The sequence below is a fragment of the Arachis stenosperma genome, chromosome 10 (genome assembly GCF_014773155.1).
Source record: "Arachis stenosperma cultivar V10309 chromosome 10, arast.V10309.gnm1.PFL2, whole genome shotgun sequence".
Classification (NCBI taxonomy): Eukaryota; Viridiplantae; Streptophyta; class Magnoliopsida; order Fabales; family Fabaceae; genus Arachis; species Arachis stenosperma.
This window is the reverse complement of record NC_080386.1, coordinates 125912702-125937336: the sequence shown is the minus strand read 5'-3', so window position 1 is coordinate 125937336 and position 24635 is coordinate 125912702. Positions and strand designations below refer to the sequence as shown.

At 30.9% G+C, this 24635-nt stretch overlaps 1 protein-coding gene across 1 annotated transcript; it reads left to right on the top strand.

Moving 5' to 3' along the window:
• Positions 1-16897: 16897 nt before the first annotated feature.
• Positions 16898-21415, top strand: LOC130957650 (transcription factor MYB1-like). Its single transcript, XM_057884499.1, has 3 exons — positions 16898-17098; positions 18228-18357; positions 20806-21415. Exons 1-3 carry the CDS (start codon positions 16981-16983, stop codon positions 21413-21415), a joined length of 858 nt encoding a protein of 285 aa, XP_057740482.1. The 5' UTR covers positions 16898-16980.
• Positions 21416-24635: the final 3220 nt, after the last annotated feature.

The following is a 24635-nucleotide window of genomic DNA, read 5'->3' as shown; positions in this document are numbered from 1 at the left end:
ATCCTCGTTCCATTGACCGTATTACCAGCCCTAACAGGTGAAGTATGCAACTAAACCTCAATGATCCACTTTAGAATCAAGCTATAAGACGTCTTCCAATCTCTATATATATTTGCAATCGCCTTCTGCTTAGCCATCCACACCTTCCTGTAACTGGGTTTGAAACCAAATTTTGATGAGACCGCATTCTATAATACTTTTACGGAGATTGATGCATCTGCCATGACCGACGATAGAATTGACACATTGATGACATGATAATCGAGCCGTCTATGATTGGTGAATATCTTTGTTGCAAGACATGTGCGGCCCATTGTACTTTCTAACTTCCCATTAGCCTTTCCTCTGCCGCATAGTCACACGTATTAGCCAATTACATCCATTTCTAAACCACATACACTTTCCATGATACTTCAATTGATCAGACACAAATACTTTATACTCAATACCCCGATAATATTATAACTCTTCACTGTCAATACAGTTTCCTCTTTGCTTTGGAACCGCTAGCCGATTTAAAACTCGTCTATGCCAAGCATACCATGCCCGTCTTCATGAATAGCAGGGAGCTGTTGATTTAAAAATACAGATTGATTCGTTGCCTCAAGATCTAAATTACAGAAGTGTGGAGGGTACTGTTGTGTCTAAGAGCTTGATTGAGCTTGCGATCTTCTAACACATGTTGTGTCTTCCTTGCCGTCGGTATTGTCATCAATAATGGATGGTTCCGAATTTGACCCATCATCGCATATAGTCTTGGCAAGTGGATCTCTATCTCTGACCTCCGTGAATGCCGGTGCACTATCTAATACAGGTGCCACTCTCATTGTAGCTGCAAGCTCTCCGAAAGTATGCTCATCACCCAAGTCATCTGCATTATCTTCCTGAACAGGCAAATCTACTGCAATGATGGAGACAAAACATGGGCAGTAATCTCATAACCAGTTGGAATGGCATTAGAACTCCCTTCTATCACGTCGGTTGGCAGATTCGGAGCAGTTCCACCAGAGCTACCCTCTACATGAACCATTATCACAAAAATTCCATAGCGCTGAAATATGAAAATCTAGTTTGACTGTGAAATATAACTCGCATGTCATCGCCGCCTAGACTCTTATATTTTTCAAACTTAACATAACCTTGCCTGAGTGAGTAAGAATCCGAAAAAATACTTGTTTTACACTTTTTTGTTGCACTTTTCTAACTTCTGTAATATACTATTTTTTAATTCCATCAAACTCATTGATGGATTTACAAATACACCAATCTGCTTTTTACTAGAGATCGTAACACCCTACTTGTGTTTTCATCAATTTTTTTTCGGTGATGAACTAGCAAAAAGACACTCTCAGCCATCCCTCCCAAAACTATCAATTCATGTATGGCTCATTATGCACCAAACTCATTTATTGATAGGATCATTGTCTTTATAATAAATCATCCTAGAGTCTTCAGTTTTATGTATCCGTGCATAAATCGTCATAGAGTCTTGACGGTTAGCCTCTAATGTGTAAATCGTCACAGGGTATTGTGGTTTAAGTTTGAACGTAAATCGTCTCAGGGTACTGTAGGTTAAGAGAAAAAAGCTTAAATCCTCACAAGCTAGGACAATTTAGGTTCATTTTAGGAAGTTCCGTACCTGGGACGATTCATCTACATTTTTTTGAAGACTTTCATGCATAAATTATTTTAAGGTGTAGTGTTTAATATATTATCTAATACACACAATTCCAGAACGATTTATACATTAATAAGAATAAAAAATTCACGTTTTAAAAATTAGTTTAAGAAAATTTGGTAATATTTTATTCTCCTTATTTTATTTAAATAAAAAGTCTCGATTTAATTAGTCATTCAACTTTTAGAACCATGCAAAAAACTATACAAATATTGCTGGTCATTTACTTTTTTCACTTATGTGTAGTAATTAATTGGAAAATATTGCTTTGAGTGGAACTAAATTTATATATGATCGAATGAAAAAGTCTACTATCTCTCTTTAAAAAAATATTGAGAGTTTGGATATTATTTTAGTATGATAAAATTATAAATTTACTATTTTTATGTCCTTTTTTATGCTTAGATTTAGGGATTGCAACACAATTTAAATTTGTAAGTATCTACTTCGTCTTTATTCGATTAGAACAGATAGTTATTTATCTCAGTATGGAGCGAATTTTTAGTTGAGTAGGGTTGGATGTAGGAAATACCCTTTCATACTGTTTCGATATATATGTGTGTAAAAAAAATTAACAAAATAATTATTAATATCATTTAATAATATTGTATCATTCTTATATTTTTAGTTTAATTTATGTTAATGTATGTGATTATAATTATATAAATTTTAAATTTAATTATATTTATTAAATTTTAATAATTATATATAAGACGGATAAAAATTTGATGGATAGAATTTAATCTTTTACTATTTGTTGATAGAGACAAAATTCATCCATTACCATCCCTACTTAGACTATTTCAAGTAGAAGAGTTGTATGATTGAAGAGTGTGAGTAAAAAAAAAATTGTCTTCTTTTAAATAAATATTAAGAGTTTAAATGTTATTTTGGTATGATAAATTTTAAATTTCTGACTTTGCTATTTTATGTCCTTTTTTTTGTTTAGGCTATTTTAGGTGGAAGAGTTATATAATTGGAGAATTTGATTAAGTGAAAATTTTTGTCCTTTTTAAAATAAATATTAAGAGTTTGAATGTTATTTTGATATAAAAAAATTTTAAAATTCTAAGTTTACTATTTTATTATCTAATTATATTAGATATACACTAAAAATTAATCACTAAAATAATTATTTATATAAAATATAAAATATATATTAAAAATTAAATCACTTAAACAATATATATATATATATATATATATATATATTATATTCATACATAAATATATAATAACTGATTGAGTAAATTAGTGATCAAAATGTTTACAAGTGAATAAAAATTTAGTCATTATAATTGACTATGGATAATAAAATAAAAGAGTTGTATTTATTTTATAAATTTAATCAAGCACTCATAACAAAATTATTAATTAATTTATTTTAAACAAATTATATAAACTTTACGTTTTTAATATAATTATTATATATTTATTAAATTTAAAATTGATTTTTTTTCTAATACTAATTTTAATAACAATCATATTATATGTATATAAAAAATCAATTATTAAATCAATCAATATAAAATATAAATTAAAAATAAATTAAATAACACATATATTTATACATAATACATACATAATAATTAATTAATGATAATTAATTTTTAATATATATATATAATATTTTTATTTTAATAATATGCATTATTGTGGCTTAAAAACATATATTAACTAAATTATTATTTTATTTTATATGTTAGATGTCGGCAACTAGAGTCTACATTATGCAGTAGAAAATAGTAGTCTTTTAATTAACTACTAGTGTTTTTTTTGTTAAGTATTTAATATGATTCTTAGGTAGCGTTTGTTTTCAGGTATTGAGACAGAGATTGAGAGACTGAGATTGAGATTTAGTATTGTGTTTGTTAATTCAGAGACTGGTATTAAAATTTCTGTCTCTATTTTCAAAATTTCAGTATTTCAGTACCTCTAAAAAGTAGAGACATAGGGGACTGAAATTTTTAGAGATAGAGACTAAAACTTTAATAACATTTTATACCTAAAATACTTTCATTTCAATTAATTAATTCTAATTTTACCCTTTGTACAAATTAAATTAGAGTTTTATTTTTGTTTCAATTCCTGTCTCCCATTTTATACCAAACAGAATACTAAAATTTATTTTAATCCCTATTTTTTAGTCTCTATCTCTTAATTTTAGTCTTTCTATTTCTGTCTTTCCATCAAACGCTACCTTACGATCGCCAAGGGAACTTGCGAAAGCGGATAGCCGCACAAGGGGGGATGAAGATCCGCGAAATTTCCATCAAGATAGATAGAGACTTACTCAGCAAATAAATGGGGATGACGTCATGCTCCATGAGAATTTGTTAAATTTCTGTGAAGATAAATTTATTAAAATGTTCTTATTTATTAAGAAAAATTATATTATATTATATGTAAAAGTTATTTTTATTTTATTATCTTTAATGTATGTTATATTAATTATATTAAAATTGTATTTGTATTGTGTTAGTTTATATTAAATTATACTGAACTATACTATAGTTTTGTTTTGATTTTTTTATAAAATTTTTTAAAAGTAATATCCATGGCTATGCGCAAACATTCGTCTTCTCTGCAAAAATAATAATTAAATAGAGACCTACAATAATAAAGATAAAACGAGAATAATAGACATTTTTTAATAAGAATTAAAAATTCAGATACAATCAATTTTATGTAAAATTATTAATTAAAAATCAATAAAATTTTAATCAAATTATTTAAATTACTTAACAATTTTCAATTATTAATTTTACTTAAAATTAATTACACCTAAAGTTTTACTTTAATAAAAAGAGTACGGTCATTCTTCTGCCTCCAATACTCATTGTCATCTCTCTTGATATATCCGTTGTGATATTATAACTGGAACGTAACCAATATATATATAGCTCAGTAAAGTATACACTATAACTCGATTATCGTAAATATTACATTACCAGATCATTCAAATCGAAGAGAACATATTTATTCATATTATTAGCATACTCATAACTGCTAAATGATAACAAGACATGCACCGCTTATAAAATAATAAAGATATAAAGAATAAAGGTATAAAAAAGTATTCATTCTTCGTTATTATTTCATAAACGTTGAAGTGTCTTATATAGTAAAAATTCAGGTGATTTTGACTTTATTTAAAGTTGATATATAAAAATTGTTAAATAAAAATTTAGTCATATCAATTAAAAATTCAGCTGTACTCTGAGTTTCCACCGTCTTATATATATAAGTATTTACCATTTTTGTTTTATTACAACCGAGGTACAACTAGTTCCATCTGAAGAGGATCACTATAGCCGATCGGTTAAGCCGATCCGGACCAGACACCTGTTATTATTTTGTTTTTGGATCATTCAATTGACCTACCAAGAAAAGAAGAAATAGGTAAAAATTAAAAAATATAGCGAAGGCAGTTGTGGCATATCCGTGGCTAGCTACGGGCCGTGGACAATTTATTATGATAGCTGAAACTTGTTCTGAAAAATCAAACAAGATTAGGACACTTTGTCTTTGTTGCTTTATTTAAGAGTCTTTTCAATCATTGCGTTATTGTAGGTCGGTGTTTCAACTTGCATGCATTTACATTTGGTAGACATTTTTTATTTTTTGAAAGTATTATTTTTAATATTTAAAATAATTAATAAAAATAAATGCTATAAAAATAACAATAAATATATAGATATTTATTAATATATAAAATTGTTCTTGGATGAATAACCTGAATGTAACTCGGTCCTTTATAGTCGATGCCGAACTATTATCCTTCGCACCGAACTTTATGCTTGGAATCCGAGCTTTTCGTCTGGAAATGTTTCACATTGCGGGGAGAACAAAAAGAGGAGAGTGTACCTGCAAAAAACATTCCGACGCTTAAGTTAGTATTGTGAATTTCTTGTCTCTTTCGAAAATATCTTACCTTCTTTATGTAAGGAGAGGTGTCTGACGGTTTTATTGGTCATAATTATTCGTGTTGAAAGGCAATCATGTTGTATTCGGCCGTTATGATGCTCTCCCGGACGCTTTGCTCTGAGCTGTACCGTTTGGATAAGTTATGACTCATTAAGCCGAATTATAAGGTACAATGCCGAGTTATATCCTCGGATTGTAACAACCATACATATAAAGAGGTAAACTTATGATCGGCAAACTGGCGACCATTATCAGTAATAATGTGCCAAGGTATGTCGAATTTGCAAATAATAGTCTTTCATACGAAGGAGATCATTTGTTCTGATGTTATTTTTGCTGGAGGTTGTGCTTCTATCCATTTGGAAAAGTATTCAATTGCAGCTATAAAAAATTTTACCTGCCCCCTTGCTAATGGGAAAAGGCCGAAGATATCGAGCCCCCATTGATTAAATGACCAACTTATCTCGGAATTGTGAAGGACCTCGGCCGGGAGGTGTGTGATTGGGCTGTACTTCTGACAATTGTCACAATGTTTTACCTTTGTGCGACAGTCTTGTTGCAGTGTTGGCCAAAAGAAACCAGCCCGTAGTATTTTGGACAATAAGCTACTAGCGCCAATGTGAGTTCTACATATACCTTTGTGTGCTTTAGAGAGTGAAAGATTGGCCTCCGATCTGGAAAGACATTTAAGCAGGGGATGAGAAAAACCTCGTACATACAGAGAATTGTTATATATGGTAAAGAAAGATGCATATCGGCGAAATCGCCGCACATTATCAATGTTATCTGGAATCACTCCAGTCTTGAGATATTCTATATAGGATGTTCACCAATCTTCATCCTGTGTAACACTCAGAACTTCGGTTAGTTTTATGCTTGGTTCGTGTAGTACGGATTGATATAGTGTAGAACTCGATGTCTGTGTGCTGACGAGCTTAGATAAGATATCTGCTCGGCTATTGTCCTCACGAGATATATGAAGAATTTCGAATTTTAAAAAATTAGAAAGAAGTTTTTTTTACAATATTTAAGTATTTTGCCAATAAGGGGTCTTTCACATGAAAAAGACTATTTACCTGCTGCACAACAAACAGAGAATCACAGTATACATGTAAATCCGATATTTTTAGTTCGGCTACAAGTTTGAGTCCTGCAATTAGAGTTTCATACTCTGTTTGATTGTTTCTTGCTTTGAAAGAAAGGTGTAAGGATTGTTCTAGAACAAAGCCATTGCCATCTTCAGGCAAGACCCCCGCGTCGCACCCTTAGGGGTTGGATGCTCCATCCACATATAGAGTCCACTATGTTGGATTATCCACCAAACTTGGTACAGTGAATTCGGTGATAAAATATGCGAGGTACTGAGACTTTATTGGACCTCGGCTTTGGTATCTGATGTCAAAATCGGAGAGTTCAACCGACCATTTTATTAGTCGACCAGCCAGTTCTGGTTTCTATAGTACTTGTCGGAGTGGTTGATCAATTCGAACATGGATAACATGGCTTTGAAAGTATGGTCAAAGACGTCGGGATGAAAATACCAGGGCTAAAGCCAATTTCTCAATGTTTGGATAGGTTGTTGCTGTTTTTTTCTTTCTGTAACAAGAACAGAGCCTATCGCCCAGTTATTAACGGATAAATATAAGTAAAGTTCTTCCTCTTGAAGGGGTTTTTGTAAAATAGGTAGTTTTGAAAGAGTGCTTTTTATGTTCGTAAAAGCATCTTCACATTCATTAGTCCAATTAAAATAGTTCTTCCATTTTAAAGTTTGAAAAAAGCAGCATGCCTTAGATGCCAAGCAAGGTAAAAATCGAGATAGTGCAGCAAGTCTCCCTATTAACCACTGGACCTCTTTGATGGTCTTTGGACTTGCCATGTCTAATATAGCTCGACATTTTTCTGGGTTGACCTTTATTCCTCGATTTGTAAGCAGAAATCCGAAGAATTCGCCTCCCTGCACTCCAAAGGCATACTTCTTTGGGTTTAGTTGCATGTTATATCGTCGGACTTGATTGAAGATCTCCAGGAGATCATCAAGGTGGTTGTCAACGAGCTTTGTTTTTGCCACCATATCGTCGACATACACCTCTAGGTTTCTGTTGATTTGATCTGCGAATACCTTATCCATGAGGTGTTGGTAGGTAACGCCTGCATTTTTAAGTCCGAAAGGCATAACCTTATAACAGTAATTTCTATATTCAGTGATAAATGCAGTTTTGTTTTGATAGATGGGTGCATTAGAATATGGTTATAGCCAGAATACGCATCCATGAAACTTAATGTCTTGTAACCTAAAGCATTATCTACTAAACAGTCAATAGATGGTAAAGGATAGGAATATTTTGGGCATGATTTGTTGAGACCAGTGAAATTAACACATATGCGCCATTTACCATTATGTTTTTTTTTTACCATGACAACGTTTGCCAACCATGTTGTGAACTAAATTTCCTGTATAAAGTCAACATTAATTAATTTTTTTGTTTCTTCCAAAGATTCTTGTTTCTTTTCGAGACCTAGGTTTCAATTTTTCTGTGCAATAGGTAAGACAGATGGGTCTAGTGCCAATTTGTGAGAGATGATTGAAGGATCAATGCCGAGCATGTCAGCAGGGGTCCAAGCGAAAGATCGGCATGTTGTTGTAAGAACCTCTGGAATGTATCTTTTTCTTCCGAGTTGAGTGTCATACCTACATAGGTAAATTTGTTAGGGTCATTGTTAGAATAAACCTTTTGTAACTCTTCGGTTGGTGTAGGCCGCTCAAGAAATCCGGCTCTTGGGTCGAGGTCAGCAAGTGCTGGGAGCTCGCCAAAGCTATTGACGTTATTTACTTGTGCTCCTGTAGCTCGGCTTGGTTGTTTAAGACTTATATTGTAGCATTGTCGGGCTTCACGATGATCGCTGTGAATGGTAGCGATGAGTTCATCCTACATAGGGAACTTCACACAGAGATGGATTATAGATACTATGGCGCCAAACTTATTCAATAACAGTCGGCCGAGTATTAGATTATAAGGACTAAAATAGTCAACCACTAAATACTAAACATCAGAAATTTTAGATAAGGGATGCTCACCCAATGTGGTTTGTAACCACACAGATCCCAACACTGGGACATGTTCACCTGAGAAGCCGACCAAGTCACCTGTGGAAGGTTGGAGTATGTTGTCACTCAATTTTATTTTTTAAAAAGTGGAATAGAATAGAACATCTGCACTGCTTCCAGGGTCTAGTAATACTTTGCGTACCACGAGGTCTCCGAGCTGAATGGAGATTACCACCAGATCATCCAGATTGGAAGTTGTTGTATTAAGATCGGATGCCTGGAATGTCATTTGTGAAAAATGGGAGGATGTTTTGATGCCATTTAGATTGCCTTCTACCGATAACATAGCTCGGTATGAACGCTTCTATGCCGAGCTTGTGGCTCCTCCACCTGCAAAACCTCTAAAAATACAGTTAATAACTCCTCGTGGTTGTTCATGGTGGCTTGAAGTTGCTTTTTCTTTGTCACGGGAGTGTTGTCCTGCCGAGGTGTTATCAGCAGAAAATGGTGTATGCCTTTGCATATGGCTACTTATATACTTGCCTAAATGACCTTGCCGAGCTAGTCGCTCTAGGAGGTCTTTAGTGATTACACACTCATCAGTGGTATGCTCATGTTTTTGGTGAAAAGTGCAATATTTCTACTTATCCACATTCTTTGCATCCTGATAGTTGCCAGCCTTTCGTGGTGGTTTGATCAATTTTGAGTTTAGAAACTCCTTGATGATGTCGTCCCTCTTGGTGTTAAACTGAGTATATGACTCATAACCGGGGGGGAGGGTTAGTTTAATTTTTTTTCTTACAGTCCCGAGCTTTATCCTCATCTTTATACTAGGACTTTTTTGCTTTCCGAGCTTGTCGGAGTTCCTCGATATCCATATGACCTTTTGCCTTTTTGCGAAACTCGGCAAGGGTTTTTAGTTTGGCAACTGCAATTGCTTCTTGAAATTTTCTTGGTCAGAGTCCACTTTTGATGGCATGCAGATGCACCTCGGGGTGGAGATCTGGTATGCTCATGGCCACCTTTGTGAAACGAGTAATGTAGTCCTTTAGACTTTCATTCTGATCTTGCTTGATTGTGTTTAGGTAGTCAGAGTCGTGTAGGTAGATAGTAGAGGTAACAAAGTGATCCTAAAAAAGCTTCGCTAGTTCCTGAAAATGAGAAATAGAATTTGCAGACAAAGAACAAAACCAATCAAGTGTAGGACCGTCTAAAAAGGAAGGAAAACAACGGCATAAAACAGGGTCAGAGGCACCGTTTTCTATCATTATAGATCTGAACTTTTTAAGGTGCTTCTTCGGATCCCCTAACCCATCATGAGGGGTTAAGGTTGTTGGCAAAGTGAACCTCATAGGCATTTGAAAATTCATAATGTCAGCTGTGAATAACCCTATAGAGTTGTTGGGCTCAGTGTCTTCATTCTCTGGTGGAGCTTCTTCGCTCCGAGGAGGCCGAGCTTCTTCGTTCCGAGCAGTCTCGGAGACTTGTGATGGATCGGATTCGTGTTCTGCCTCCTCCGTTCATTCGTTATGATCACCATTGTTTTCAATCCGAGAGCATTAGTTATCTCAGCGATTTGGTTCGCCATCCTTTGATTTTCCTCCGCCATACGTTGAGTTGCTTGTTGCAGCTCAATTTCCATTCGAAGAAGTTCAGACGGCATTGGTGGAGGCAAATCAGCCATAGATGTTGAAGTATTGGGGCTGAGAAAAGGACAAAGGATTTATGTCTTCGTCCCATGTTGGGCGCCAATTGTTCTTGGGTGAATAACCTGGATGCAACTCGGTCCCTTGCAGTCGATACCAAGCTATTACCCTTCGCACCGAGCTTTATGCTTGGAAGTCCAAGCTTTTCGTCTGGAAATGTTTTATGTTGTGGGGAGAACAAAAAAGGGAGAGTGTACCTATAAAAGGCACTCCGACGCTTAAATTAGTATTGTGAATTTCTTGTCTCTTTCAAAATATCTTACCTTCTTTATGTAAGGAGAGGTGTCTACGGTGCTATTGGTCATAATTATTTGTGGTGAAAAGTAATTATGTTGTATTCAATCGTTATGATGCTCGACCAAACGTTTTATTCTGAGCTGTACCGTTTGGACGAGTTATGACTTATTTAGCTGAATTATAACGTACAATGCGAGTTATATCCTCGGATTATAATAACCATATCAAAAATTATATTAAAATTTATAACATTGAAAAGATAAACTAATTTTAATAAATATTTTCATTAGTCGGTATTTTTAAAAACACTTTTATTTTTTTAAATTAAAAACACAAATACAAATATATGATCATGTTAATTCATCGAACTCAAAATTAAAGAAAAATTATCAAACCAATTTTAAGGCGACAACTGATTAAAAAAAAAAAAAAACATAGTCTGGTAGGGGCCTGAAATTGCAGTTAATATGATTAGATATATCAAAAGAATTGCCAATATGCCATAGAGGGTTTCTTCTTTTTCCAACAAGGCAGTATGGCACCTTGTCATGAATGCCATATTTTGATTAGGTCCGTTTTCAATAGTTCTTGTCGTTTTGTTTTTGTAGTACGTACTTGTTTGAAGAAAGTACACACACCCCACCATGCTTCACTTTAGTTAACCGAAGAAGAAACTAAGTTTTTTTTTTTTTTTTGGTAAGGAAAAAGAAAGTAAGTTTCGACACACATTTAAAACCTTTTTTTTTCCACTACTCTCTTTATTACTGATTTTTACTTTTTTTTTTGCCACATTTTTTTTATAGTATCTTTTAATTTGACAAATCAAAAATTAATTTATTGTAAATCAAATTTTTATTTAAAAATTTGTTATTAGTTAATAAATTATTAAATACATAAAATAAATTTTAAATTTTTAATACTTCCTTAACAGACGAGTAAACTAATAATTACTCGATCAATTTAAATGGACTATTTTTCTCATATTTAATTGGCAACATTTAGTACAATTTTTACAAATACTTCCATATTCTATATCATAAGGTCTTAACGCATTCAACAAATCCAACTCAATTGTTGATACTCTTATGAACCACAGACTAGGACACATCAGAATATAAAAATAGCAAGGTTGAAGAATATGCTCATTTTTTTACTAACTATCATTTAAGAGATTAAAAATTTAATTTAGAGACAATGTCCGATGACTCCTGAAATTTTAAACTGCATCAATTAAGTTTTTAATTTCGTAAAATGATTAAATTAATCCTTCACTTTAAAAAATATAAATTCATATTAGTTCAAAAGTAATGCACCCGGTTAATATTGTTGATATGTGCTTTTAAGTGTCAAATTAACAATTTACTAAACGATGTCGTTCAAGGTAAATATAACGTAAATGCGAAAAAAGATAATATTTCAATCTCTCTTCAAATAAGAAAATTTCCAAAATGATCCCCCATTAGTAAACATTTTCTCCCACCAAAAATCCAAACACTTTCTTCTCCTCTACATCATCTCTTCGTCTCCCCCGACTCGCAGTTATTGAACCTTACAGATGCTCCTCCATGGCTCCCTGGCCTTCGTGGTTTTTATTATTTCAAATGAAAAACTGAAGTGCAATTACCTAGGACTATTATCACAAGATTTTTAGGAGATGCTAGAAAAATTATAAAAAGTGATGGGACAACTTAATATGTTAAGGATAAATTTGAGGTCAATAGTGAAGTTAGGTGTTAATTCACAACCTCCAAAGAATATTATTTTTGAACATTTTTATGTTTGTCTTGATAGGTGCAAGGATTTGTTAAAGATTAGTTGCAGACCCTTTATTGGTTTAGATGATATATTTTTGAAGATTTTTAATAGAGGATAGTTATTATGTGCTATGGGTTAAGATGAAAATTACCCTATTATTGCTATTGAGAATAAATTAAAGCAACATGGAAGTGATTTTTAAAATTTTTGCATGAAACCCTTGAAGACTATAGAAAACATGACTGGTGTTTTGTATCTGGTGTTTTGGGCTTATTTAGAAGTACCATAGTTAAAATATTGGATTCTTTTGATTTAATGAGAATTATTTAGGGACTGTTTTGAATTAATGAGTTTATTATTAGAGACTGTTTTGAGCATATTTATTAGAATCCCGCTAAGGAATCAATGGAGTATTTGTACAATGTATATAATGGATTGTTTATTTGGTCCAATATAAGTTAAAAAATGAACATCCAGGATAAAATATATTCATACTATTTAAAATAACCATCTGAGTATTAGGGATAATAAATATCTAATATCCTATTGAATCGAACATTCCTAAACCTCAATTATATACATTGTACATATATTTTATTGGCTCCCTATATTTTCTCATTATGTTATGTACTGAATTTTTGTGTTGATATTTATCACTTATAGGGTCTTATATCAGCGCTGCAGCCTGCAGGAGGTTATGTCTGGTTTACAGTCTGGTGTAAGAGTAGGGACAATTATATGGCTGAATACATTGTACACAGCCCATAATTACAGAACCATTCTATGTTGAATGTCAAGTTAACACTTACCAACACACATTTAACACAATATATCTTCTCATTTATAAAATTAAAGACTCAATTAATGCGATTTAAAATTTCAGAAACCGTCTAGAACATTATCTCATTTAATTTATGTTTATTACCCACATGTTATTGCTTATCGATCTTTACTCTCTCCTTTCTTATAAAAGGAGTTTCTTTTTAGGTTTAGAGCCATATAGGATTTCAGTTAATTTAAAACAAAGCATTTAGATGAGATCTATATTAATTAAATTGATGGCAACCGAGGTTAGCTCAATTGGTGTAGTTAATTAGGTTTGAATTTCCCCTTCTCCCATTCTCATGTCCGACCCCCCACATGTACCAACAAATAAATAAATTGACAGATAGAGGTCTCTTCACATTATCACATGTCACAAGTTTACAACCATGAACGGTATATTAGCTTTGCCATATACCGTTTTGCATTGTGGAAGTATTCTCTTAATTCTACTTGTTAAACAATGAAGAAGACAGATTCCAAAAGGTATATCTTTTGGTTAAAATTCAGGTGCAGTCGACTTCACGTGAAGTTGATAGTTGAGAGCCGTTAGATGATTTAACTGATTTGATTAAATTTTTATCTAACAGCTCTTATCTATCAACTTTACGTGAAATCGACTGCACCTGAGTTTTCACCGTCTCTTTATTAAAGAAATATTATTTTATACAATAATTATACACAATATCGTTACTTTTTTTTGTATATTTTAAACTACAAACTATACTTCAACCAATACGTTAAATTTTTCAAGTTCAAATCAATTCTACTACTAGTAATTATTATGGACAAGATTATATGTACTTCTATTGTATATGTAAAAAAAAACGGTAACTTAAAAAAGAAAAAAACTATTCTATATATGAATATTAAAAAGTATACAATTTTTTATCGTTAATTAAGAATTTTTTAAGCACTTTCTTTTTTTTTCATATACAATAATAATTGACACAATTTTTTGCTAGCAAAAATTCCCCTCATGGGTAATAACGGACATATGAACATCTGAAGTGTAAAATTTAATTTAACATTTGTAAATGGCCTTACTATGTTGGATTGGATAATAAATTAGAAGTGCATAATGAGTTTAATTTAATTTTAAAAGCTAATTTAAAAAATAAAGATCATATTTTTGATAAATATGAGTATCACAATGTACCGGGTATCACAATGAGAATGTGATGAAATATTTAGAAGTGCATAAATTGCCACTAATTTTTATTATAGAAAAAATTTTAAAATTTATCAAAACTATTTTTTTTAGAGAATTTGAATTCGAGAATCTAATTATACATATGCAAAAAAATAATAAAAATCCTAAACCTTAAAAATCTATATTAACACTGTTTTAGTCTGCAAATTTACGTGTTAACCATGTCTACACATCATTTTCTTTATTTCTTCTTCTTTTGATTTTGCATTATTATTATTATTTTGACTGATCACTTAGTATGGTTGTGATTAAATACAAAAAAAAAAAAATTAATAGCTCAATTCTCACATGACTCACTAAACAGTGTAGATTAAAATGTCGGCTAAAAATACTGATAAAAATTTTGCGAATTTAAAAATGTGAATTGTGATTTAAACGAGTTGATCCATAGATCACAACCCATATATCTAAAACATTTATAAATTGGTCTCTGTTTTTTTTTTTTCAATATTTGACAAATAATTTTTTAAAAAATACAAAAATAAATTAATCCTTACAAACTCTAAAAGCGCATGTAGCAAATTAATCTTTATTTCACTTTCTAAAAATAGTAGAATAGTAGAGGAATCAAATTGTTTAAAAGGATAGATAATTAACTCATTTTTCTTTTTGTTTTATTAAAATTAATTTTTCTAATATTATAAAAGAAATTAGGGACCAATATATCAAGAATCTAATTAGAAAATAATGTTTTCATATTAAAATTGATCAGTGACCAATTTGAGCTACTACACTTATTTATTAGGATGAAGTACTATTTTAGTCCCAAACGTTCGGCCCAAATCCTAATTTGATGATCCCTAATATTTCAAATATCTTATTTCAATTTCAAAAAGTTTTAAACATATTTAATGTTGTCTTACCATTCAATTTGACTTGAATAATTAACATAAAAATACTACAAGACAAACGAATAATTGCGGCGGTTTATTTGTCAATTTGCGACGATTTTGAACCGCCGTTAAACAAGACTCCAGTAGAACAATCGTTGTAGTACATAAAGGCGGGGGATTGCATTTTGCGGCGGTTTCCAGCAACTGCTGGCATAACCGTCGAAAATCAGTAATTTTGCGTCGGTTAGATTAGCGGCGGTTTTATATTACGAAGAGAGGTTTCTTCCACGTATTTGCGACGCTCCTTAACTGCCGCAATTTGCTGCAGCGTTAGTCTATAAAATTTATTTGCGGCTGTTTTAAACCGTTGCTATTTGTAGCTCCTATTTCTTTCTAAAAATACTATTTTAGTTTGTTTTCTTTTATTAACCTGGGGTTATTTTTTGGAGTATTTTTCATTTTAAAAATTTTATCGATCTTTTATAAAAGTCTAAATTGATGTCGAGAACTCATGAATATTTAAAAGCGAAATAAACTAATATATTTATTTATTTTAATATCAATAGAGTATTTTAATAGTTACAAAAAAAGTAAAGTATTTGGCTAATAAAAAATGCTGCATAGTTAACTTAAACAAAACATATACTAAAAAATAAAATATCACATATATCCTAATTTTTATTTTCTACTATGTCTATCCAAAGAATTCATCCATGTAGCGATGTCTGGTGGTAACTCTCCACCTTGCTGTTGAATCAGATAACTTAACACTATTTTATCTAACCAAAATAATTTTCTATTTTGGCATCTTGCTGTTGAATCAGATAACTTAACACTATTTTATCTAACCAAAATAATTCTCTATTTTGGCAGCTATTTCAGTGCACCCTGCCATCTTTAAAATTGCCTAGATAACCATTTTCAAAACACCAAGCCCTATATTGCAAGCCAGGGAAAAAATGTTCCTGACATAAACATATATAGCTAATTTATACAATTGATAATAGCTATGTGCCTTAAAAAAAACCAAAGAAAGAAAATAGTTGATGAAATCTATATGAACAATGAGAGTTATATATATATATATACTAGAATGAAAATAAGCTTGAACAATAGCCTTAGGCCATTGAGCATGAACGTCTTAAATGAATTCATCTATAATTGATAGATATATACTAAAGAAAGATCTGATAAACATCTACTAAAAAAATTTAACTAATCAATAAATGAAAACTTTAAACAAGAAAATAAACATTTGACAAAAATATTTTACCCACAACAATTTTTAAGTAGTTCTTAATTGTTAATGGATCGATTTTAATTATTTACTGAAATTGAATGTTATATTGACTTTTATATATGTTAATGGTTCATGTCAAATTTAACCGTAGGATAACATTAAATCTATTTAAAAAATTTTATGATTGAAATAGAACATTTAAAACATTAAAAACTAAATTAAAATTTAATTCAAAAGTTGGAGACGAAAATAGTAGATTACCTATTCATTAAAGTGACAGAGGTGCTGCTTTTTGTGGTACGTGAAGCATCCATGAAGTCATTTTTGCATTTTGTGGACACCGAAATTGCACGTTGATGCTTTGAAATGCCGTGCCCACAGTACTATATATATAAGTTAATATTGTTGGGTAGAATGGCCATAGAACTCAACACTATCAAGCCTAGTGTTTTATTTGGTTAGTGAAAGTACACTGTGTTGCATCACTTCAAATAATAATTGAAGTGTATATTGTTTCATTTCCATGGAGGGATCCATAGGCCTAAGAAAAGGTGCATGGGCTAAGGTGGAAGATGACCTTCTAAGAGCTTGTGTTGAACAATATGGAGAAGGAAAGTGGCACCTAGTTCCTTCTAGAGCGGGTAATATAATTTAATTATTTAATCTTCATCAATAATGATAAACGTCTTAAGCATATTTTTAAACTTGTAAGTGCACCGAATTTTTTTTTTTAATTTCAATTTGTGTATATCACGAATGTCGATAGGATATATAAACTATATAAAAATTTTATTGATATTGATAAAAGGTAATAAGTCTCCTTCGAAGAACCCTACAAGAATGGATTTCATAATTTGTTCTAGTTTATCATCAAACAGAATACAAAAACACAAAATTTTGTGTCTCTGTCCATTAGTGTCTTGTCCTGTTCTGTTCTCAATATCTTGTCCTATCCTGTTCTTAGAAACAAACGTAGCCTAATATATATCTACTTCTCTCAAAAATTTAAACTGATAAAAATAGGCATATAAATAGTTATATATGTAATACGCATCTTCAAATAAAAATTTCTTTAAATTTATTTAAATTTTTGTATAGAATAAAGATCAAACTTTAAAAATTTTGATAATAATATAAAAATTTAAATTAATAAGAACATAAAACAAATAAATAGTTATATATCCAACATGAGAAAGTTTAGCTGGGCAGCATTTTTATTAAAATTTGGCCAACACTTAATCAACAAAAGAAAGGTGAGTAATCCTACACTATTAAACGTAATCTCACACTATTAAAAATACTAATAATAATTAATTGATAGCTATAAATCACAAAATATGCTAGTCCTAGCACTCCTCTAATACAAAATAAATATAAGCACATGTTCTAAAACTTGGGAACTAGAAAACGCCGATAACTTTGAAAACTTGCTCAAGCTAAAGCTTCTAGTATACTAATCTAAAAATATACCGGGGAATAATAAGTTTTTGGATGAATATGATAATTAAAAATGAAAATAGAGAAACACATTGAAACGTTAAAATGCTTAGCAAATCCATATTGATGCAGTGATGATGAACCATGAAAAGAGCTTAGCAAGAAGAAAAGCAAAATATATTTTAAAATATTATTGAATGTTCATATATTTGCTAATTATTTCTCTACATATGACTTAATTCAGATATACAAGTAACGAATTATATATATAGAGATAGTGTTAGTTGGCATATATTAATAACAGTTATTGTTAAATTTGTGCATGGATGACAGGGTTGAACAGATGCCGCAAAAGTTGTAGACTGAGATGGTTGAATTATCTGAAACCAAATATAAAGCGTGGAGAGTTCTCTGAAGATGAAGTTGATCTCATGATTAGAATGCACAGACTTTTGGGAAACAGGTGGGTTCACAACCATAAATTCAACTATATATAATATATTATTTATGATAAAAACTCAGGTGCAGTCGACTTCACGTGAAGTTAATAACTAAGAGCTGTTAGATGGTTTAACTGATTTGACTAAATTTTCATTTAACGATTCTCAACTATCAACTTCACATTAAGTTCACTGTATTTGAGTTTCCACCATTATTTATACAATGATATTTTTATATATTTAATTAAATTATTTAATATAATAAAAATCTATTATTTTCACATAAAAATACTTTAAAATTTCAATAGTCTACTAATAAAATTATTATGACTAAGTAATGATTTTAACAATTATGTTATATGTATATAAAAAATTAGTTACAAAATTAGTTATTTATATAAAATATATATTAAAATATAAAATATACATTAAAAATAATTAAATATATAATAGTTGGTTTTTATGTACAGATAAATATTATATTTTTTATTTTAATGATTTGGATTCAAATGCAATACTCTTTTAGTCCGTAGATACGCATGTGGGAATCAATCCTATTTTCTATACAAACATTTTCTGTTATCCTAATTAAAAGAAAGTAGATATTTTTATATAAAATAATATTATAAACCATTAAATAGTTTCATATGTTTAATTAAATATATTTAATTAATCATTTAAAAATTTACAGTGTCATCTTCATAAAAAATATAATTATATAAATATTTTTATGTCAGAAAACACATAACATAGAACTATATTGGTAACCTATTCTTTTTCAACACATCTCTTCTCTTCTTCTTCTTTACTTCCTCCACCTTAAAGCCATTCCTCCATGCATGACTGTATACAAAATTTTGGTTGTCATACTTTTATTATTGGAATACATATTTTCCTATATATAAATATATAATTATATTAGATATACATTAGTCATTAATATAAAATATATATTAAAATATAAAATATATATTAAAAATAAATTAAATTATATATATTTATATATAAATATATAATAACTAAATTTAATGTACAGATAGTATTTTTAAAAAAGATATAATGAAATAACAACCATAAAACTAGTTACAACTTACAAGAAATATATAGAAGATCTACTGAGATGATATAATGATTTATAAGCCACTCATACCGGCAGCGGTGATGCCTAATAAATTGGTTAAAAAATATATAAATTAATGGACATATTATGCCCTAATCCTAGACACGCTTATTAATCTAATTTTTCATTTATATTCTAAAGCAAAATTATTTAATAATAAAAGGTATAGTAAATAGAAAAGGAAAAAAGCACAGACTCTTTATTTTATGTTATAAATAAAAAAATATTTTTAAAAGTATCTACAATAAATCTTTTTGAAATTTACTTGTATTTATCAAAAGAGTAATGATAAAAAGATAATAAATCTAAAATTATTTTATTTATTATGTATATAATATTTAAAATTATATATTTATTGTATCTAACATTATGTGTTTATTTCAGAAATATTTAATAAATATAAAATAAAATAATTTTGAACTGATTTTTATTATCTCTCAAATATTTTTGTTATTAAAATTAAAATATCTAATATAAGTTTATACATTAATAGTTTTCCAAATTTACTATAATATTTATATTTATTATAATATTTTTAAAATTTTAAAAATTATTTTACTAAACACAATTATTATTACTTTTAAAAGAATAAATTAATTTCAAAAAATAAAAATTTTATCAAACCAAACCTAACTCTAATAAGAAAGTCCTGTAAGTGTGTAGTAACATACTCATAATAATTCTTGAGATAATATAATACAACTAACCTTTTTATAATTAAATTTTAATAATACAATTACAATCTTTTAGCTTATCATTTAATTAATTTTTTTAAAAGACTCTTCTAGTAATGGACATGAAAAATAGGTTTTTTTTTTTCTTTTCATCTATATGGTTTTGTTAAGGAATCAACATTTTTTAAATTAATAATTAGCTAATAAAATAATTGACAAATAAAATTAATTAAAATTAAAAAATAGTTTATTGTTGAAGAAAAAAACTGAGATATGTTTGATTTGTGTTTTTCAATTTTATTTTTATTCAATATTTTTAATGTGTACAATTTTATAAAAGAAAAAATAAAATAAAAAATTTATTATCCTTATTTTTTTTAACCAAAATTTTAAAAATTAAAAACACAATGTACACGTGATTCATCAATTATACCATTTTTTGGATGACAAGACTCATATGAAATTAATAAATAATTTAATAAATTTAATTAAATTATGGTCTTACAGTTTTTAACTATGAATTTTATATACAACTGCATTAAAGTTTTCACCTTTCTGTTATTATTGTTTTGCGCGTAGCTAAACGTGAAGTTCATCTTCATCTTCTGGTTTTAGTTTGACTAAGCAATGGTAGTTTATTTATGCACTGATGGATTAATATGAATAACAACATGTAGATGGTCCTTAATTGCTGGAAGACTTCCGGGAAGAACGCCAAACGATGTGAAGAATTACTGGAACACCTATGTTCGAAGGAATAATAAGCACACTTCATCATCATCAGTACCCTCTCCTTCATCAGTGGTGACGACAGTGAAACGTCATGACCATATTAATCATCAGGTAATAAAACCTCATCCCCGAACTTTCTCGAAAGCATCGCCATGGTTATTATTAAAGAAAACATCTACAAGTGGTTATCATAATAATAACAAGCAGAGGGATGGGGCCAAGGCAGAAGAAGAGTGCACCGATAATAATAATAATAATGATAATAATGGTTCTGGTGGTGGTTGTGATGATGGGGACACGTGTCGGAACAAGAACGGTGGCAAAGGGGATGAAGAGAAGTTGAACGACGGATGCTTACTCTCAGTCTCAGGTGCTGAGGAAGAAGAAGAAGAAGAAGACTGGAAGCTGCTTTTACCTGACTTCAATTGGGATGCTCATAATGATGATCACTTCTTGAAGGACGCTTCTGATGCTGACCACGATATGCTTATTAATGTCCATGGTCAAACTTGGAGTGATATCCTTCTTGATATCAATTTGTGGGATCCACAATAATTTTGTTTTTTATTTGCTAATGAATTATTGCATGTATAACGATTGATAATTATTTAAGACGACGAATAATTATTTGCTAATATAAGTTGGTTATTTGAGTAGTCATCTATATTCTGCTGAATTAAAGCTTCCTTCATGATCCTAGCGGAGATGTTCGAAACAATCAACTTGGCTTCCTTCTGGTGCTGTTTGGGAGCTTTTGAACTCTTTTCGACTTCATGGACTCTGTCCCATCAGGGGCAAATGGCTCCGGCTTGAGAATCCTTTCCTACCTCTTCCCGATTGATGAAGCTCCTTATCCACCAAAACTGAAATAAAAAATATATATATATATAGTTATAAAATTTTTGTTAATATTAAAAAAAACCTAAAAATAATTTTATTTAATATTTATTAATTATCATAATAATTAATGAATATTAAATAAAACAAATTAAAATTATTTTTGACTGATTTTTTTTGTTACTAAATATTTTCCTTTTACTTTACACAATGATTAACAATCTTTAGGCTTATCAACATGTGGTAATTAATTCAACCAATGGATGACATAAAATTAGAAACATTAAAAATTTTACGTTAAAAACACATTAAAAATCAAACTAATGGTAACTAACACGTTTCTTCCGATGATCCAATGAAAAAGCAAAGTGAATTCATATAATTGATACTTCAATTCCTACTCATCAACATTAACAACAACGATATTTTTATTTATTTAAGAGCTTCGCCCAAACAACAATTAGGGATGGCAACAAGTCGTCGTAGGGATGGGACCACCCGCTTTCAGAAATTCTCCGAATCGACGGCGGGGGTAACAGGGACTGTATTCGCCATCTACTAGAGATTCAGATCTCCAAAGATATTTATGTATTTAAAAAAAAAAGCGAATTTGTCAAAAGTGGGTTTAAACAAAATATCAATCGAGCTACTTTGATCTATCAAGGTTAACATTTGCTAGGATCATGGTTATTACCACTAGATCATCATGTCCGGTACGTAATACGCGCTGAGTATCTTCTTTAGTGAAAGAGATGGTGGGCAGGTTGGTCAGTTGACTGTCTTCCCCGATTAGATATACTTTCTTGAGGTCGTGAGGATTTTTATATTCCTCCTCCTGCAAACTTGCGGGATTTAGAATTCCCACAACTTAACCGGCAAGTACACCGGATCATCCAAGTAATACTTCAGGTGAGTGAGGGTCGATCCCACGAGAATTGTCGGACTGAGCAACAATGGTTATCCAACTGACTTAGTTAGGCGAACGAAAAGGGGTTTTGATGGTTGAAATTCGCATGAAGCAATAACAAAAAGAGTAAAGAAAGCAAATAAAATGTTTGGTGTGAAACAGTGAAAGAAAATAGTTAAGGTTTCGGAGATGTTTACTTTTCTGGATTAAAAGTTTTTACCAACTATTTTAACAATGCAAGATTCATTCCATGGCAAATTGTAAATGTCTAAACCTTAATCTCTTAGTGATTTAGCCTCTTCTAACCTTCATAAACTGCCACTCTCGTGGTCACTTAATTCCGATTAGAGTGTTAAGTTCAAAATTAGTTTGTGGCCACAAAAATCCTAAGCACCCAAAGCTAACAGGATTATATGTCACATATCCCAATTAGTTCATGTAATTAGCAATTTAGGAGGAATTTGTTTTCAAGCTGTTGTTCAAACGGATAACTCTCTTGAAAATCACAAGAACTCATGTAGAATAAGGGTCGTACTTTCGTTCCATCCAAATTCATAAGATTAAGAATGAAACAATCCTTGAAATTGAATAAATACATTAATTAAAATTGAAAAGCAATAGTCTTAATCCATAGAGATAAACAGAGCTCCTAACCTTAACCAAGGAGGTTTAGTTACTCATGACCTACAGAGAAAACTAGGGTTCTGAAAAACGTGCGAAAGAGAGAAGATCCAAATCTTCTCTAAAGGGTGAATCTTTTTCCTTTTATTCTAACCTAATTTAATTTGAAACTAAAATAAAATATTCAATTCTAAAGCTAAAAGATTTTGTTTGTAAAAAAAAAAACTAAAATAAGATAAAAGATAATAATTAAAAGCTAAATCCCACTAAAGATACTCCCTTGGGTGAGTTTGACCCGTATTTGGCGTTTTTCTGGCATTTAACGCCGGCAAGGGGGAAGTTCTAGCACTGGTTTTGTCTTTCTTAGGCGCTAAACGCCGAGTCCGGCGTTTAGTGCCAAAATTAGCTGTGATTCGAGAAGAAAAGTATAAACTATATTATATAATGTTGGAAAGCTCTAGAAGTTGTATTTCCAACACCGTTCAAACCGCATTAATTGGACCTTTCTAGCTCAAGTTATGTTCATTGGAATGTAGGGAGGTTAGGGTTGATATCATCTACTTTCTTCCTTTGTTTTTGCACAAAACTCTACCAAATTCACCCGAATTTCACCTGAAATAATAAAAATACCAAAACAACTCAAAGTTGCATCCAAAGAGAATTTTTGCACTAAAATATAATAAAACTTAATAATTTCTAACTAAAAAAAACTAGAAAATGAAGGGAAAAATGGTACAAGATGCTCACGCATCACAAATCCACCATTGATGATATGTATGTGTCATTCTTGAGTGTTAGGAGGGTGTTTGGGCCATCCTCCTTCTTCGTGTCGTCTTCTCTTCCTTGGGTCGTCCGACCTGTCCGCTAGGTATTTGTCGAGTCAGCCTTCTCTGGCCAATTTTTCGATGACATTCTTTAAGTCGTAGCATTCATTAGTGAAATGCTCGTACAGCTTATGGTACTCACAATATTTAGTCCGACTTCCATCTTTCTTATGCTTAATCGGACGAGAAGGTGGGAATTTCTCTGTGTGGCATATCTCGCGGTAAACATCTACTAGAAAAACCCTTAGAAGAGTGTAGTTATGGTACGTTCGGGGCTTTTCAGCACTTTCCTCCTCTTTTTTCTTAGGTTATCTTTCTTTGTCCCGAGCTTGGTAGTAGGGTAGGTTTGTTCGCAGGGGAGGTTCTCTAAGTCGAGAATTTTCTTCCATGTTTATGTATTCCTCTGCCCTTTCTTGGACTTCATTTAAAGAAGTTGGGTGTCGTTTAGATATTGACTGGGAGGATGATTCTTCTTTGAGGCAATTGACCAAGCCCATGATTACAACTTCGGTTGGCAGATTTTGGATCTCCAAACAAGTTTTATTAAACCTTTCCATGTAGTCACAGTCTCACAGAGGGCTTTTCT

Excerpts from the sequence above, each read along its gene's own strand:
- LOC130957650 (XM_057884499.1), top strand. The coding sequence starts at position 16,981 with ATGGAGGGATCCATAGGCCTAAGAAAAGGTGCATGGGCTAAGGTGGAA. Across the intron at positions 17,099-18,227 it reads CCTAGTTCCTTCTAGAGCGG|GGTTGAACAGATGCCGCAAA; the intron begins GTAATATAATTT and ends CATGGATGACAG. Across the intron at positions 18,358-20,805 it reads CACAGACTTTTGGGAAACAG|ATGGTCCTTAATTGCTGGAA; the intron begins GTGGGTTCACAA and ends AACAACATGTAG.